The sequence below is a fragment of the Epinephelus fuscoguttatus genome, linkage group LG1 (genome assembly GCF_011397635.1).
Source record: "Epinephelus fuscoguttatus linkage group LG1, E.fuscoguttatus.final_Chr_v1".
Classification (NCBI taxonomy): Eukaryota; Metazoa; Chordata; class Actinopteri; order Perciformes; family Serranidae; genus Epinephelus; species Epinephelus fuscoguttatus.
Genome location: NC_064752.1, coordinates 9954175 through 9971611, shown reverse-complemented (window position 1 = coordinate 9971611; position 17437 = coordinate 9954175). Strand labels below are relative to the sequence as shown.

The window sequence follows — 17437 nt, the reverse complement described above, 5'->3', positions numbered from 1 at the left end:
ACTATGACATTTTGAAATATATCTGACACTTTGAAAAGCAGCCGCAGCCTTCTGGCTTTGGCACACCTTATTTTTTATGAGCTGCTTAAACTGAATAATGCAGGTCCTGATATGATAAAGATAAAAGTCAAACTAGATGAATCTCAGCGAATTCAAATCTCAAAATTGATGTGAAGTGATCTTGTAGTGAAAAGATGTCTCTCTCTGTTCGAGTTGTTGGAACTTCACAAAGACTCAGTCCACTCTGTGGTGAGTGGAGGGTCTGTCCTCATAAATGATCTTTGGCAGAATACAGACGCCGACTTGGAGAGAGCACACAAATATGACAACATCCATGTTTACGTTATTCACAGAATTAACATTAATAAGCAACAGCTGATATCGCCTGCAGCTTGCAACGTTTGTCATTTTATCAGGTGATGTGAGTTAAAGCTGGGGTAGGCAGTTTTCTAGAAAAGGTGAATAAAAACATGTCAGAATTTGAAAATACACCCTCTTCCTCCTGCAGCTCTCCTCTCCATGTCCTAACCCCCATCCCCCATGCATATGCATGCACTTCATACAGTGACCCAGTGTTTCCCATACCTTGATTTTTTTTAAAAGAAAATCTTATTTCATCATAGAGCTGTGCATAGCGCATTCCCTCAGCTCCTCCTTGCACTGCTCTCACTCTCTCTGCTTATCAGACCACAAATGAAACAAGAATAACGTAGCTGGTCACCCCACAGTCCCTCCTCATTGGAGCATGGATTGCTTCCCCTTGAGGAGAGCAGGCAGCAGCTCAGGAAACAGACCTTGGGTCGCAGGCTGTGGTGGCTCAAATTCGGACAGTGCAAACCCCACAGTGCCGAGTGTCATAGCAGGCTGCGGGAGAGTCAGGGCTGTCCGGTCCCCTGGAGTTGGGTTGTACTAGTGGATTCGGGTTGCTGTGGCTGCTGACTGGGGATTCATCTACAGAGCAGCTCTCTTCCCAGGTGATCTGTAGTAGTGGTGAGTGAGGCAGAGGACACACTGTGATTCAAGGCTCTAGCTGACATAAGCTAGATAAACATGAACTGCAGCTGTGAGCCTTTAGCTTTGATTTGCAGAAAGGTAAACTATTACATACTACTGTTTCTCTCCAGCTCTGAAATACTCCACAGATACTGACAAGTGTTTTATTTTCACTTGTTGACAGACTTTCCTTTTCCTTTTTTAAATCTTTTTTTTGACAAGTGCATTTTCCTTTTTTGGGGCTGCTTTGCAGTGTAGGCAGTTGTTGCCAATAATGACATTGCAACTTTCTCTGCAGGATTCTACGTCACTGAATCAGGCTCTCACTGAAGGGATGTACGCATGTGTCTGCATTTGTAGAACAGCCAACAGAAACACCTTCTTTCTAAAGCCCAATATCACAAATCACAATTTGCCTCACAGGGCTTTACAGCATACAACATCCCTCTGTCCTTTGGACCCTCACAGAAAGGAAAAACTCTCCCCAAAAAAACCCTTTAACAGGGAAAAAAAACAGAAGAAACCTCAGGAAGAGCAACTGAGGAGGGATCCCTCTTCCAGGACGGACAGACGTGCAACAGATGTTGTACAGAACAGATCAACATAATAAATTAACAGTAATCCGTATGACACAATGAGACAGAAAGAGAGAGAGAGAGATGCAGGACAGACGGTAATGACAGTAGCTTACAGCAACATTAATGAAAGTAATAATATTATAATTATAGTTCTGGTTACTGCGTTACAATATGTTGAAAGTATATATTAATATCTGATAGTATACATGTGTGACAATAATCATATGTGAAAAATAACAGTAGAAGTATGACTAACTGTGCATTCACACCAAAAGCGTCATGAGCGTCATAAGCGGCTGGCAGCCATTCATTTTCAATGTACGCTTGCTACGAAGGGCGTCTGGAGCGCTGGCAGCAGCGAGCAGCGCGATGCCAGTGACTGGAGCGTCACTGTGAAGTTGAGAGAAGCTCAACTTTATGCAAATTAGCAGCGACGCCGCCAAAGCAGCAGCAAGCAGCAGCCAATTGCAGACCTTGAATATTCTCAAGGCGGGAGAGTGAAAGAAAGAAAGAAAGAAAGAGATCTTCTGCGGCCCAGCTTGAAAGCCCCGCCCCTTGGCAGCCTTCTGCAAGCCCTGCCAGAGCTGCCAGGCAGCGCGATGCCAGTGAACTGAGCGACCGCTGGCGCTCATGATGCTTTTGGTGTGAATGCACAGTAATGATAACAGCAGCAGCAGAAGGCATCTGGTAGGACCACAGCAGCAGCACAACCACACATGTCACACTATCCAGGCACCGCTGCGATACGAGTTAACCAGAGAGAGAGAGAGAGAGAGAGAGAGAGAGAGAGAGAGAGAAGGTGCCCGGTGTATTATAGGAGGTCCCCCGGCAGACTAGGCCTAAGTCAGCCTAACTAGGGGCTGGTACAAGGCAAGCCTGAGCCAGCCCTAACTATAAGCTTTATCAAAGAGGAAAGTCTTAAGTCTAGTCTTAAATGTGGAGACAACGTCTGCCTCCCGGATGCAACAGGAAGATGATTCCACAGGAGAGGAGCCTAATAGCTGAAGGCTCTGGCTCCTGATCTACTTTTGGAGACTTTAGGGACCACGAGAAACCCTGCATTCTCAGAGCACAGAGTTCTGGTGGGATAATATGGCACTATGAGCTCTCTAAGATATGACGGAGCTTGACCATTTAGAGCTTTATAAGTTAACAGTAGGATTTTAAATTCAATTCTGGATTGACCTGACCTGTGAATGACCTGTGATTGGCCAAGGTCTCCTGTCACAGCCTTGATTTTCTAATGACTGAAAACAGAGCCAATTGAGAGGTGCAGAAGACCACTTGGATTACAGTATGCTCACAGTTTATGGGATTTTTGCCAGTGACGCCAAAATAAAACTGCCTACCCCAGCTTTAAAAATGCGAAGCTGCTATCAGAGTGTTTTGTACACTGTTACAATCTGAACTCGTCCACGGTGCACAGACTGACTGAATATCATAATTACTCTGTGTGTGTGTTTGTGTGTGTTTGCAGGAGCTGGACATGAACCAAAAGCTGTACAGTTTCTACCGACTGACTCAGGTGTGTAAGAACATCTCTGCTTTATAGTTATCCACTTATTTTATTTTCTGTTTTAAAACTAAATATATTTATATTTCACTGAGCAGCCAAACTAGCGTACATTGTAAGGATTAATAAAGTCCCATAGTGTTGTATAAACTGGCATGCAGCTGCTGAAGAAGCCTGCTGCTCTGTTAAATGTTGATATAATTAAGAATTGTGACAATGAAAAAAAGATTTAGGTTGTAAAAACGTTGAACTTTTTTCTTTCAAAGTAGATGTAGCTGCTGTAGTAGTATGGCTGGTTAGTGTTTTAACAAAACACTCAACACTAAAGATAATATTTTGTATTTGTGTGTGTGTGTGTGTGTGTGTGTGTGTGTGTGTGTGTTATCAGAAGTACAATCACTTCTCGGAGGAGCTGAATGGGAACTTCACACTGTTAGTTCCATCCAGAGAAGCTCTGAGGAACATGAGTTCAGCTGAGGACATGTTTTGGACCAGCAGGCACCACCTGCCTCACTTCCTGCGGTCAGTCACCCCACACACTGATCAGACATGACACAAGACACACTGACACAAAAAAAAACTTTGCTCACGTAACTCCGCAATATAGTACTTTGAGGTGTTTTTCGGGATCTACATCTTGTCTCTCAATCCTCTTGTCTGTGTTCTCCAGAGTCAAATGAGAAGATTGGCCGAAGTTATCTCTCGTGTGACTGACTGATGTGTCTTATTCCTCTCATTGAACATCACTGTTGCGTCCTCTCATTACCATGAATACACTCACTGTATTTTATTTGACTCAATCCCACACACACTGTCCTGTTGCATGAAATGCTGTACCGCTTAAAATAGTCCCCAACAAATGCACTATTTCCTCCTGTTTGAGTAATGTTTGATAAAAAACTATAATGAGCAGCTGCTAGAAAATTACTGAGCCTTTAAAGAAGTGAAACTGTATATTTCTGGGCCTTTTTTTAAATAATTACATCAAAGACTGTAGCACATTGCTGGTTTTGGTCTTTTCAAGAGATTTGTTGACAGTCAGAAAAATATAGAATATGGCCAACATTTTCCTTTTTTTGCTCATAAAGCTGTTTTCTCTGACAATGTTGAAGCTAATCAAGCTCAAACTGGATCCACAAGGAAGCCGAGCAACTAGTATTCACTGGAAGTTTTGACCTGTCTGTCATGGTGTAAATATTTTAAGGCACTTTTCACCTTTGGAACATTAAACTTGATTAAACGCAGATCTTTCAGGCTTGAAGCCACATCCACGTCTCCCAGGAACACGCTTTGAGTTTGTGTTCAGTGACATGAGTTGTAACCACTTCCTGTATCCCTTCCTGGTTGCAGGGCCCACTTCCTGCCAGGTATCTACTCTGTAGAAGATCTGGACAGACTGGTGGGCACCAAGCTGCCCACCCTGAACCCCCCCACCTACTGGGAAATCAGCAACAGCAGCGGGGTAAGAACGGGGTAATTGTGACAGACTGACTGAATAGACATTGAGTTTTATTTATTAAGACTTATTTTAATATTTAAAATTCTGCACCTCTGTAGAGCAGGTGGAAATAATCCAGGTGTATTAAGGGAGTCCGCATCATTCTTTGTACCATCTCCTCTGCAACCGTGTGCACATTGTCCGCAACAGTTCATGTGTACACGCCAGCCATGTGGGTGTTGCCGTTGCAGTGTAGGACTGTGGTTTGTACTGTGGACAAATCTACAGCAAGCAGACAGGAAAGCATCTCAAATGGTCAACATAGATCTGGATACACCTGCAGATTCCATTGTTCAGTGCAAACGTTTTTGTGCCGATTAATTTAAAATAAGTCATGTTTGTTCACCACGGTGCTTTTTGAAATGTAGGCTACACATATCTTAAAACTGTAGCATGGAAGAAAAGACAGGTTCTGACACCACAGTTTAACCAGCAAACAGAAATGTGAAGACCACAGTTTGTGGTTTGTGCTTTTCCCTGCAAACATCAATGTATCTGATCTGTCCAGCACCTCTGTGCACCTCCTCTGTCCATAGCGCTGGTTGCCAGATATGACCGGTGAGCACAGGTTTTGATCTCATACAGGTACAATCCTGCCAACCTCTTTGAATTTTCGGGTATGCACTTAATTAACCAGGTTACAATCAGCTTTCTCCAGCGAGCTGATTTAAATATCATGTAAATGAGAAACATGGTTTCCCCTGAAAGATCTCTCCTTGACAGCGCTGATATTTTGGTTCTTAATTAGTTTTTTTTACAAGCATGCATGTGAAGGAAAAGACCCCAGGCAGGAAAAGCAACATGGCGGCTGTATTAAAGGAGAGGTCATTAGAGCGGCTGATACATCCTATTATATAAAGTATTTAATGTAAAGTCTGTTTCAAACTGAAACTAACACAAATGAGTCTCTAGAAGTCTAAACAAAGCAGCTTCTTTTTTCCAGTATTCTTTTTTAAACGAGGTATTTTTTATTAATAATTCAATAAAGATGTATAGAGCATCAATGAACAAACAAACATAAAACCAACCAGGACAAAGCAACAACCCCACCCACCCACCAACCCAGGAATAAACAGAGAAAGCCAGACCAGCAAAGGGAAATCCAATAGACAAAAACAAAAAATAAATAAGTGAGAAAAAAAAGAAAGAAAAATTATGATAAATTAATTAACTTGTGTGACATAAGTAGGGGAGTATAACATGTTTCATTACAATTTTTCAGCTTCCATATTTGCTACAAAAGTTAAAAATGTTTGCCAGGTTGCAAAGAAACGTGCAGTTGATCCTTTGATAAAACAACGGTTTTCTCCAGTTGAAAATGATATACAGTACAGGCCAAAAGTTTGGACACACCTTCTCATTCAATGTGTTTTCTTTATTTTCATGACTATTTACATTGTAGATTGTCACTGAAGGCATCAAAACTATGAATGAACACGTGGAGTTATGTACTTAACAAAAAAAGGTGAAATAACTGAAAACATGTTTTATATTCTAGTTTCTTCAAAATAGCCACCCTTTGCTCTGATTACTGCTTTGCACACTCTTGGCATTCTCTCCATGAGCTTCAAGAGGTAGTCACCTGAAATGGTTTTCCAACAGTCTTGAAGGAGTTCCCAGAGGTGTTTAGCACTTGTTGGCCCCTTTGCCTTCACTCTGCGGTCCAGCTCACCCCAAACCATCTCGATTGGGTTCAGGTCCGGTGACTGTGGAGGCCAGGTCATCTGCCGCAGCGCTCCATCACTCTCCTTCTTGGTCAAATAGCCCTTACACAGCCTGGAGGTGTGTTTGGGGTCATTGTCCTGTTGAAAAAGAAATGATCGTCCAACTAAACGCAAACCGGATGGGATGGCATGTCGCTGCAGGATGCTGTGGTAGCCGTGCTGGTTCAGTGTGCCTTCAATTTTGAATAAATCCCCAACAGTGTCACCAGCAAAACACCCCCACACCATCACACCTCCTCCTCCATGCTTCACAGTGGGAACCAGGCATGTGGAATCCATCCGTTCACCTTTTCTGCGTCTCACAAAGACACGGCGGTTGGAACCAAAGATCTCAAATTTGGACTCAGACCAAAGCACAGATTTCCACTGGTCTAATGTCCATTCCTTGTGTTTCTTGGCCCAAACAAATCTCTTCTGCTTGTTGCCTCTCCTTAGCAGTGGTTTCCTAGCAGCTATTTGACCATGAAGGCCTGATTCGCGCAGTCTACTCTTAACAGTTGTTCTAGAGATGGGTCTGCTGCTAGAACTCCGTGTGGCATTCATCTGGTCTCTGATCTGAGCTGCTGTTAACTTGCGATTTCTGAGGCTGGTGACTCGGATGAACTTATCCTCAGAAGCAGAGGTGACTCTTGGTCTTCCTTTCCTGGGTCGGTCCTCATGTGTGCCAGTTTCGTTGTAGCGCTTGATGGTTTTTGCGACTCCACTTGGGGACACATTTAAAGTTTTTGCAATTTTCCCGACTGACTGACCTTCATTTCTTAAAGTAATGATGGCCACTCGTTTTTCTTTAGTTAGCTGATTGGTTCTTGCCATAATATGAATTTTAACAGTTGTCCAATAGGGCTGTCGGCTGTGTATTAACCTGACTTCTGCACAACACAACTGATGGTCCCAACCCCATTGATAAAGCAAGAAATTCCACTAATTAACCCTGATAAGGCACACCTGTGAAGTGGAAACCATTTCAGGTGACTACCTCTTGAAGCTCATGGAGAGAATGGCAAGAGTGTGCAAAGCAGTAATCAGAGCAAAGGGTGGCTATTTTGAAGAAACTAGAATATAAAACATGTTTTCAGTTATTTCACCTTTTTTTGTTAAGTACAAAACTCCACATGTGTTCATTCATAGTTTTGATGCCTTCAGTGACAATCTACAATGTAAATAGTCATGAAAATAAAGAAAACGCATTGAATGAGGAGGTGTGTCCAAACTTTTGGCCTGTACTGTATATTTAAATGTTGTTGTTTTGTTCCAGGTGATCCACATTGAAAACGCCTCCATCCTCACTCGCAACCTGCCTGCAATCAATGGCTACATCCACATCATAGACAAGGTGAGAGTCTCACAGTCAGGAGGCTGGCAATTAGAACGAACTGTGTACTGGATTATTCTTTAAGCTCTAACAGTCATGAGGCTAGTTTGTCCTGATTGGGTGCTAAAGTAAAGATCATGGAGTTGTTAAAAGTCCAATAAACAGAAACCCTGTCTGTTTGTTTGTTGTTTGTTTGGTTGCGGTCAGGTTCTGGCCCCCTCCCGCTCAGACCTCCCCCCCGACCCCCCGACTCTGATGGCTGTCCTGAACTCCTCTTCGACTTTCACTCTGTTCAGACAGTACGCTCTGGTAAGATATCTTTCCACCTGTTTATCTGTCTGAACTCGAAAGGTTTTTTTCAGTGTGTTTAAGTGTGTGTGTTTTTTCACAGATGTACAATCTGACAGAGGATCTGGGTGTGTCTGATTTCACCCTCTTGCTGCCAACAGATGATGCCATCAGGCAGCACCTCAGCGGGACTAACTCCTCCTTCTTGGTAGGTCCAGATGATATGAGCCAGTGCTGGCCTGCAAACCCTCCATTATGATCACAGTAACACAAAAACTGACGCTACAGCATACATATCTTTTTGTACTTGTCCTGTGTTCTCGTTTGAGAAAAACACTCAGAGGGAGAAATTTATATTTCATTTTTTGGTGTTATGATGGTGCACACCATTTTCAATTTTGTCTGACCAAATACCATTTATTCTCCTTAAGCTTAGATGGAGAACTTCTTTCCATGCAACCAGTCAAATAGCTTAATTTAAGGCCCTTTTTACAAAAAGCAGTAACATCATTGTTCTATCACTCACAAATTAGATGGTCACTCTGAACCAGTTAGTAAGGGTGGCAACCACAAACTGGTTCCAGTTGAGAACCATGATCCATCAGAATTATATGTCTCCGAGCTTATAATTTCCTGTTATTGATGCCAGCGTGTTTTTTCGATAGTTGCATGTTGCAAAACAGTGACATCAAACTCCTGCGTCTACACTACTGGAAACTTGCAAGATGACGGAGTCACAAAGAAAGATGACAGCAGTACTGCTTGTTATGTCTGTAAAATGATAACTCCAAGTCGGGGAGAAAACACCAGCAATATGCTAAATTATCTTTTCTGTGCAACATGGGTTTAAATTTGAGGAATGTTACGTATTTGAAACTCTACGCACAAGTGCCACTGCTTCCAGACAGGCAGCACGTTTGTTACCGAGGCTAAATATATCTGTTATATTAATATTAGCGCCACATAAGTAGATTTTTTTTCTTTGACTGTGAAGACCTAAATGAAAACGAATACTGTACAAATATTCTTTCATGTCATTAATTCTAGATGATGACGGACAGAATGTTGGTACAGTGAGCACTCAGGCTTCAGCTGGCTCAACTTGCCTGTCAGCTCCCCCTTTCACACTTGCTGCACAGTGAGGGAAAATGAGTGAAGAAGAGGTGTAGGCATCCTTCTTTTCATGCAGAAAATTTACCAGGAATCAATTGGGTAATCGATAAAGAATCAGACCGAGAAGCACAATCAATAATGGCATTGGTATCAATAAAATCTCATGTATCTGATTTTAATTCTGCCCAAAAAGCTCTGATTGGTCAGTTGTTTCCAATTGGAGAAGCAGCTGCCAGTTAGCACAACAAGATGTGGGCGGTGATTATCATAAACCAGAAATATTCTTAAACTCACTTCGTCTGTCTGTCTGTCTGTCTGTCTGTATTTGTCTAGAACTCTGATGTGTTCAAGTATCATGTGATTCTCAATGAGCTGCTCTTCCCTGACCACCTCAGTGATGGCCTCTTGAAGAGCACACTGCTGGGCAGTGACTACCAGGTCCAGTTCCACCTAAACGACAAAAACCAGGTAACAATAGCTCGACCAACATAAGCTTCACAGTCATGTGACCAACCTTCTATAAGCTTTGTCACACCTGAACATTGAAGACTTGTTTGATAGTTTAAGGAACACTTTGCACTCCTGTCAGTTTTAGATTGATTTCCTTCCTGCAGCCATTAGTTTCAGTTCACTTCTATGAAAATCAAAATAATAAGACATAATCCATCACAGTCAGCACGTAGACAAATTAATTTTTGGTCGATATTGCATGAGACCTGAGAACAGCAAAATGAATACAGGACACAAGTAAATTAGTAGTACTGTTTTTACAAGTTCCATATTGCTCATCATTTGTCTTCTGAGTTTGATTTTGTGACAACAGTGATTGTCATTAAAATGCTTTTCAGACTGTCAGTCCTAGTTTGAACACTGAGTTCCTGCTTACAGCTGCATTATCAGGTGATGGTACCTAAAGGTGGACAGAAAATTAAAGCTTCCTAGACTGTGATGGCCTATCTCTGTGCAGCAAGCCTGTGCATGTAAATTTTCGTAGCAATGAACTCAGACTGACTTGTAAAAAAAGAAAAGAAATCAATAATTAATGATGAGTGTTTCTTTGAAATATAAAAGATTCATGTTTTATGTGCTAAAATAGACAGACACACCAGTGTAGTCTTCTAATGACGTATAACTCTCTACCAGTCACACAAAGTCAAGAGTCCGATTTATTCTTGTTCTCCAGACAGTTGTGAACGATGTTCCTCTTGACGGCAGTTTCACTGAGACGCAAAACGGTGTCATCATAGGCCTCCCTCAGGTCCTCAAAGTCCGCCGCAACAGATGCAGCCAACAGATAACCCTGCAGGTCAATGTAAGGATGGAGGGAGTGATGGAATGATAATGAATCAATGTAAAGAAAGATAGACGTACAAGTTAATGGATGTATGGACAGACAGATTGATGAATGGATCAATGACAGGGTGGATGGAGTGATGGATGAATGGATGAGTGGTGAAATTGAAGAATGAACCTCCTGTTTTGGTTAATGTATGTGCAGCATTGCAAACTGTAAAAGGGCTGGGTGATGGGCGAGGTGATAAATATGTTCTCAGTCAGTCACAACACTGTTATTGCTCTGAAACTGAACCACTCACGGTCTTTTTGACATTATGTCAAGGCTGAACAAATAAAGAAACAGCTATCTCTACGAAATCATACTGTTTTGGATGCAGCTGAGCGTCACAGTGTAAACAACATTACTAATCTGTAGCTACAGGCTGCTGGTGGGTTTTTAATAGCTATTTTGTACAATGACGATAGAAACAGATGATGGAGGAAAAAAAAGCTGGTGAAGCCATTTTTATGTGACCACATCAGTCAGATGATAATTCAGTTTTATTTTACTGTATTTCACGTCATAAATGGTCACATAATTGATGTGACAGGAGTGTTAGCATCATAATGTCGTAATGTAATCATAAGGGCTATATCTTAGGCATCTGTTTAAAGATGGTCGTTCCAGTTTGACGTAGTTGGCTTCTTTCACGCGTCTTTCAAAGCATCCTAAAGGAGAAGGGACACTCCTTCGATGACGGCAATGTTCACATCTTGGCCAGAGAAGAAAAATGGTTTGAAAGAGGCGTGAAAGAAACCATCCACGTCAAACTGGAATGACCATAGTTAAACAGAGGAAGTGGCGTACAACACCATTTATCACCCATATACAATGCGGTCTTGGGATCCCTTCCCAGACGACCTAACACTAATTCTCACCTGGACCCATCTAACCCTAACGACACACAAGATGGCCGGCTGGGTCAACGACTCACATGTGACCTCAACGACTCTGTAAGGGTTCACACCCACACAGAGTTTAAAACCTGCGACTCCCCACCTGTTAGTTAGAACTGAAGACGCTTCTTGGATGAGAGGAAGTTCAGTTGCCTACCATACAGCACTTAGATTGCATCATAATACATTTCAAGAATAAAACAGTAGATGCCACATGATAGACAGGATTAATTAGTCCCAGTTAATTTGATAAACAGGCAGAGTTCTGAGTTATAACCCACCAGTCTCATGTGTGCGGTTATTTTGCAGCAACCTAGTTTCATTTCTATGGTATGTAATAAGGTAAACATAGTTAACAATCAAGGTCGTAAATAAGCACCAGCCACTAGCCAAATGTTGGTAAGTGGCTGCCAGATTTTCTTCACCCACCAACCAAAGAAAGCAATCTGTTGGTAATCTGTTGAGCGGCAGGTACATTTTGGAATCCATCCTCCAGCCACAGTGGCAGGTAGACAAAAATGTTAATTCCCAACCCTGTAAAAAATCATACATGATGTCACTTCCTCATCAAGATTATAAACCAGAGGGTGCACATTTACCTACATGTGTGTTCTGCTGCCTTGAGGTGGCTGCAGGGATTAAATGAGCCAAAGGAGAAGCTTTTCCTACAGTGTAAGGCAGCTGTGGACAACAGATACTGTAAGAGTCGTACTACTAATTAACCACATTACATTTTTTTTTTTACTTTATATTTAAATGAGTCTACTCGCAAGGGAGTGTTAACTGAAAGTAATTTGTTCTTGTTGACAAAGTCATTAGATAAGCAGTGGAGAAACTCTGCAGGAGATACAGACTTGGTTCTGAGATGTCTGTTGTCAGGACTGATGGATTGTCTCAGTATTTCCAACCCGTCCGTCCCTCTTACTTTCTGTCCTTGTCTCCAGGGAAGGTGTACAGACTGTGAAGGACCGCCTCGATGCCTGTTCAGCTACAAACCAGTAAGAACAATGACACAGCTCACAAGGGGTGGACACAATAACATGATAACCTGTTTATCTTTATCCAGAAATACACAGTCTACAGTCTCCAAAAGTGACCTCAGAGTTAAATCAACTACCAAGTTTTAACACTCAGAAAGGGAAGAGGGCGACAGGACTAAATGAGATTTAGGGGTGGGAATCTCTACAAGGCCCCTCGTGATTCGATTCAGAACGTTACAATGCCATGATAAAAGCAATTTTTGTTGCATGTTGTTGAGTCAAAATAATTGACTTCTCTACTTGATTTATTGTTTTCTCACTGTGCGACTACATGCTACTTTTATAACACAGTGTATTTGTAATTATCTGTAATTAAAATAAACCGATGAATTGGCTTGCACACAGTCCTGCTGTTTGTCCCTTCAACTTCATAGAAGCTAAAATACTTCTATAACTCACAGCATTCACAGACAAACACTTGTCTTTATCTGGACACATTTTCCCCACAAATACAACATGCTAATGTTTATAGCACAAGCCTATGGCATTGTACATTGTATAAATTAGCCTAGGGGCTAGTGTACTTTTTCTCTTCTCATATAAAACCCGGGACAACAGCAACATTTAACAAAGGTAACAGCACAAAATTTGGCTCCATTACAGTTCACAAGGTTCACTGACAAAACAACTGTCTTATACTGAAAGTAAAGTAAATAAAAGCTTCGTTTCCACTGAGGGAAATGGTTTCAGCTAAAAGAAACAGACAGGAGGTCTGCGTCTCTGCAACGTGTAGATACATTTCTGGGGAGGTGCACGTCAGGCTACGGCTCTAAAAAATGTTGCTGGAGAACTTGTGAGAGAGTGAGGGGGCAGAGCTGTGCGGAGAGTGCGAGAGAGGAGAGATGCACACTGGTATGCGCCATGTAAGGCAACTTGACCCTATAGCGATATAAATCGTGTTATCTAAATTTACATCTTGCTTGAAAATATATCGATATATTGTACATAGTCGTTATAGTGCCTACCCCTAACACTTAGCCATCCTTACCAAAACTCAAGAAGTAGCCTCACTTCGGACAGAAAATAGCGTACGTGCTTACATCTTGTTATATTTCACCATCCAGTTGTTTAGATTTAAGAATTGTGCAGGGCAGTCTTTTTACAGGTGGTCGTAATAATAATTGACTTTACTGCATCAAGACTCAATCTTTCAAGCACGAATTACAGTGCTAAGAATGTATTTTAACCACACTCAGATTTAACCACACTGTGTTGTACAGGTGTTGCTGTTATTATTATTTGTGCCACAAAAAAAATCTGTTTCCATGTGTCATGTTTTTCCTTTTTGAACAGGTTCTAATCAGAGTTGTATTTATGTGCAGTTTTTCAGGCATCATTCTGTCTCAGTAATATCTGTAGGTGCCTGTGTTCTCAGCTCTCAGTTTGGGTCTCTACTGTGTTTCTGATGTCTTCTACCGCAGATCAGGCAACAGTTTCCGGCTAGAATGCGATCCAACTGTAAATACAGGAAGCGAGTCGGATCCAGGAGGAAGTCAGTGCCAGGCTGTGTCATCAAATGTCTACGGTTAACCACGGTCTGCTGACACTACCCTTAGCACTGTAGTTCTACCACTGTATCTACTACCAGTACTACTGAGCACTGTAGTTTGAGTTGGGTATGGAGGACTAGCTCTAACTGGAAGTAATTTGAATTTTCAGACACATTTTAGTCTCTGTTTTCACTTTGTTTACTTGTTTTGATTTTGTTCTTGATTCGAGTTAGACTAAATAGTTAGCCTTGCTACTACTGCTTTTAAAGTAAAAGTAATATTATTGCTCTAAAGACTGCAAATGCCACTATACCAACACGTACTACATTACCACTGTTGCTATTCAAACTACCAAGCTGAATATTACCCTGGAGTACAGTGTTTTTCTGATTATAGAGTGTTGTTAGTATTATTAATCTTATGTAAGTGTATTGTAGTTTTGTTAAAGTTATCAGAATGATTTCTTTTTTTTTTTTTACTTTAAGACATTTTCATTTAGAATACACTAAGAAGATAAATACTATTACTAGTAATACTACTACTATACAATATGAACACCATTGACAATCCTTAACAGAGACTAAACACAGATTTTATTTTTGTTGTTTTTTTCCCCTCTGTTTTTATTACTTTATAAGTTGTTTTTGGGTCGGGGGCACCTTAAAATCTATTAGTAATGTAGCCTGACTGTGAGAGCACTGTAAAGACTCTTCTTTGTTGGTTTAATTATATTCCAACTCACTGCTCTTCTCCAGCAGCAACAGTCCTCCCTCTGTGGACCAGCTGACAAATATTTCAGAGCATTAGATCTTATGGTCATTATAGTCTGTCCATTATAGCAGCATTTACATTATTTCGTCTTCATTTGACGCCTGAATAAAAGTGTACTAAACCATATTAGAATGACAAAAAACACATCACTTTTACAAGCAGCTGAATTCAGCAAGGCCACAGATTCCAGGTCCTGAACAGGCTGTATAATGATAACAATGATAACAATAATTATACTGATGGTTTGTCCTGCAGGATCACTCCTGTTGCCCCGGTTACTACGGCCACGAGTGCTTCAAATGCCCCGGAGATGTCGGCAGCTGGTGCTCCAATCACGGGGAGTGTCAGGACGGTAACCATGGTGACGGGGAGTGCCGTTGCTTTGAGGGTTTCCACGGCACCGCGTGTGAGGACTGTGAGCCAGGACGATATGGCGTCAACTGCTCCTCCAGTGAGGAACGCACACATACACACAGACACACACACACACTTATCCGACAGAAACGCTTGTGAAAGCACTAGGGGTGTAACAGCACACAGAAGTCACAGTTCAGTTCATACGCCCAGTTTAGGAGTCATGGTTCACTGCCAGTTCAGTACAGTGGGGAAAAAATGATGATGAAGATGTGTTTGCTTTAAATTTTTTTGGTCAGACAGTAGGGCAAGTGTCAAAGACAGACTGCTGGGGACTGAGACAGACTGAATAAAAGAACTGGAAGTAGCCACTAAGATGTTAGCCTATTCGCAGACTCTCGTTTTGAAGCCTCAAATTTGGCCTTGTGGCTGTTGCTACCTTGGTTTTTTGGAGCCAGAAGTGACCATGTTGAGATGAGAGGGTGAAGCTGCAGAGGACTCTTATTGCTACGCCTCTATCCTGAATGACAGGTTGCCGTGGTAGCGACTTTTCAATCACAAGGTAGCCACGCCCTTAAGCAAACCCTGCTGTATTGTGTTTTTTCCTCAAATGGGACCATAATTTACAAAATGAACATCATGCTGTATTGAAGACTTGGAGCTCGTGTTTAAAACCATGAGTGAATTAGGAAAATGTTTACTGTGGTAATACACAGGGTTTACACAAGGTCCTTGAAGTGCTAGAATTTTGAGGGGAAAAAAAATCAAGTACTTGAGTAACTTCAAAATAGCCTCTCTATTAACAGAGTGCATAAAAGCCTTTAATATTTAAAGGGGCAAAAAGCGAAATCGTTTCACCGCTAGATTTGCTGTTGTGCACTGCCTGTAGACCAAAACAAAGTGTGTCATGAGCCACACCTCCCTCTACCTCTGCTCTCCACCCCCCACCCTCCACCCCACTCGCCTCGTCTGTGCAGGCGAGCACCGCAGCATCTCCATGGACTATTACATCCAGACGGTCCCGGTGTTTCTTCCGCAGGCTCCACTTCACTCAGCTGCCCGATATACCTGCTGCTTCTTCCCACATTGACCTGAATAACAAACCAGGGCTCGGTGCTCCGGTTGGATCCAAACGGAGAGCCGGGGCTAACGTTAGCTGGGAAGCTAGCGGAGGCTAACTGGCTGTGCTGGCAGCTGAGTGAAGTGGAGCCTGAGGAGGAAGCACCAGTTAGCCCCGGTTTCACTACAGGCAGATTCACTCGCCACAGGGGCGAGGAAATAAAACCTAAACAGCCAACTTAGTTGGGCTTAGTTTAGCAGTTAGCAATGTCTTTCACTCACTCTCGGTCTCTGCTGTGTTTAGCTATTTCCCTGCTTTCCTGTTAGTGTTAGCACTAGTCGGCTGCCACGCTAACATCCCTACTCTTCTCCGTGAGCCGGAGCCATGAGCCCGCAAGCCCGCCAAGCTCACGGAGAAGAGTAGGGACGTTAGCGTTAGCACTAGTCGGCTGACACGCTAACGTTCCTGCTCTTCTCCGTGAGCCGGAGCCATGGCGGGCTCACGGAGAAGATTAGGGACGTTAGCGTTAGCTCCTGGAGTTAGCACTAGCTAGCTAGCTAGCTCTGAGTCAAATTGTAGTCCCTTTAGCTCTCACAGTGCTCTCACCTTGGAAATGCAAGGCCAATGTTAATCTGAGTTCTGTCTCTTTCTTTATCTAACAACTTCTTTGCCAACAACCGTTGTTTCTTAAGAGGTAATGTCAGATCCTGGTCGTCTTCAGGTGGACGTTTTGTTCCGCTCTCCACCATTTCACTTCGAAAATATGCGCTGCCATTGCTCACTGGCTGTAGCCTTTTATAGAGAGGGAGGGCCAAGGAGGTAGGGATTCACATGAATGTACATAAACGCGCAGCCGGACCGGCTTGTAAACAAGGGGCTAGAGATCAACACAGAGGGAGGGTGTGTGAGGTCATGATATACTACAGATGAAATTACACCTCTAGTTCTTCACATAGCAATTTTTTAATTCCTTCAATCTAGAAATGATGAATTTCGCTTATTGCCCCTTTAAATAAACCATGTAAAGCAAAGATGTTTTTATCAAAGTTTTTTCATCAGGTCATTATAATGAAATGCTCAGGATCGTCTTTTTCTTTCTTTTTTTAAATTCTGACACGTCACCATCTCGATCAAGGTGCCCTCTCTGTCTGCTTTCTTCTTCATATTTATTATGTCTTGCCTGACATCGCTGTTTATTTTTACTTCACTCTTAAAACCCCTGAAACCCAATAGGCCTTAGTTGGCATGGCAAAACTAATCATGAGCTGGCTTTTCACTGTAATTATTTTGGTTTCTCTTCAGTGATGCCCTGATGTTTTAGTTTCACCAAAAGCTGGAATTGAAACTTAAGTTTCAGCTGGCATCATTTTCTTGCTCTACAGATTCTTCTTTTTCTAAGGTGATTTTTCCTTTCTTCATAATGTGGACTTCTTTATGTAACAAGTTGACTGTCTTGTCTGAGATCAGGCAA

The 17437-nt window shown here is 42.1% G+C and overlaps 1 protein-coding gene across 2 annotated transcripts in view; it reads left to right on the top strand.

Annotated features, from left to right (window-relative positions):
* Window positions 1-17437, top strand: part of stab1 (stabilin 1) — a 104827-nt gene that overhangs the window by 37580 nt on the left and 49810 nt on the right. For both annotated transcript variants that reach the window (XM_049591078.1, XM_049591079.1), the window contains 11 exons: window positions 3049-3096; window positions 3473-3606; window positions 4435-4546; window positions 7562-7639; window positions 7826-7927; window positions 8010-8114; window positions 9353-9487; window positions 10203-10331; window positions 12196-12249; window positions 13713-13826; window positions 14808-15003. In XM_049591078.1, the coding sequence (XP_049447035.1) occupies window positions 3049-3096; window positions 3473-3606; window positions 4435-4546; window positions 7562-7639; window positions 7826-7927; window positions 8010-8114; window positions 9353-9487; window positions 10203-10331; window positions 12196-12249; window positions 13713-13826; window positions 14808-15003 (1207 nt within the window). The remainder of the gene's footprint in view (window positions 1-3048; window positions 3097-3472; window positions 3607-4434; window positions 4547-7561; window positions 7640-7825; window positions 7928-8009; window positions 8115-9352; window positions 9488-10202; window positions 10332-12195; window positions 12250-13712; window positions 13827-14807; window positions 15004-17437) is intronic.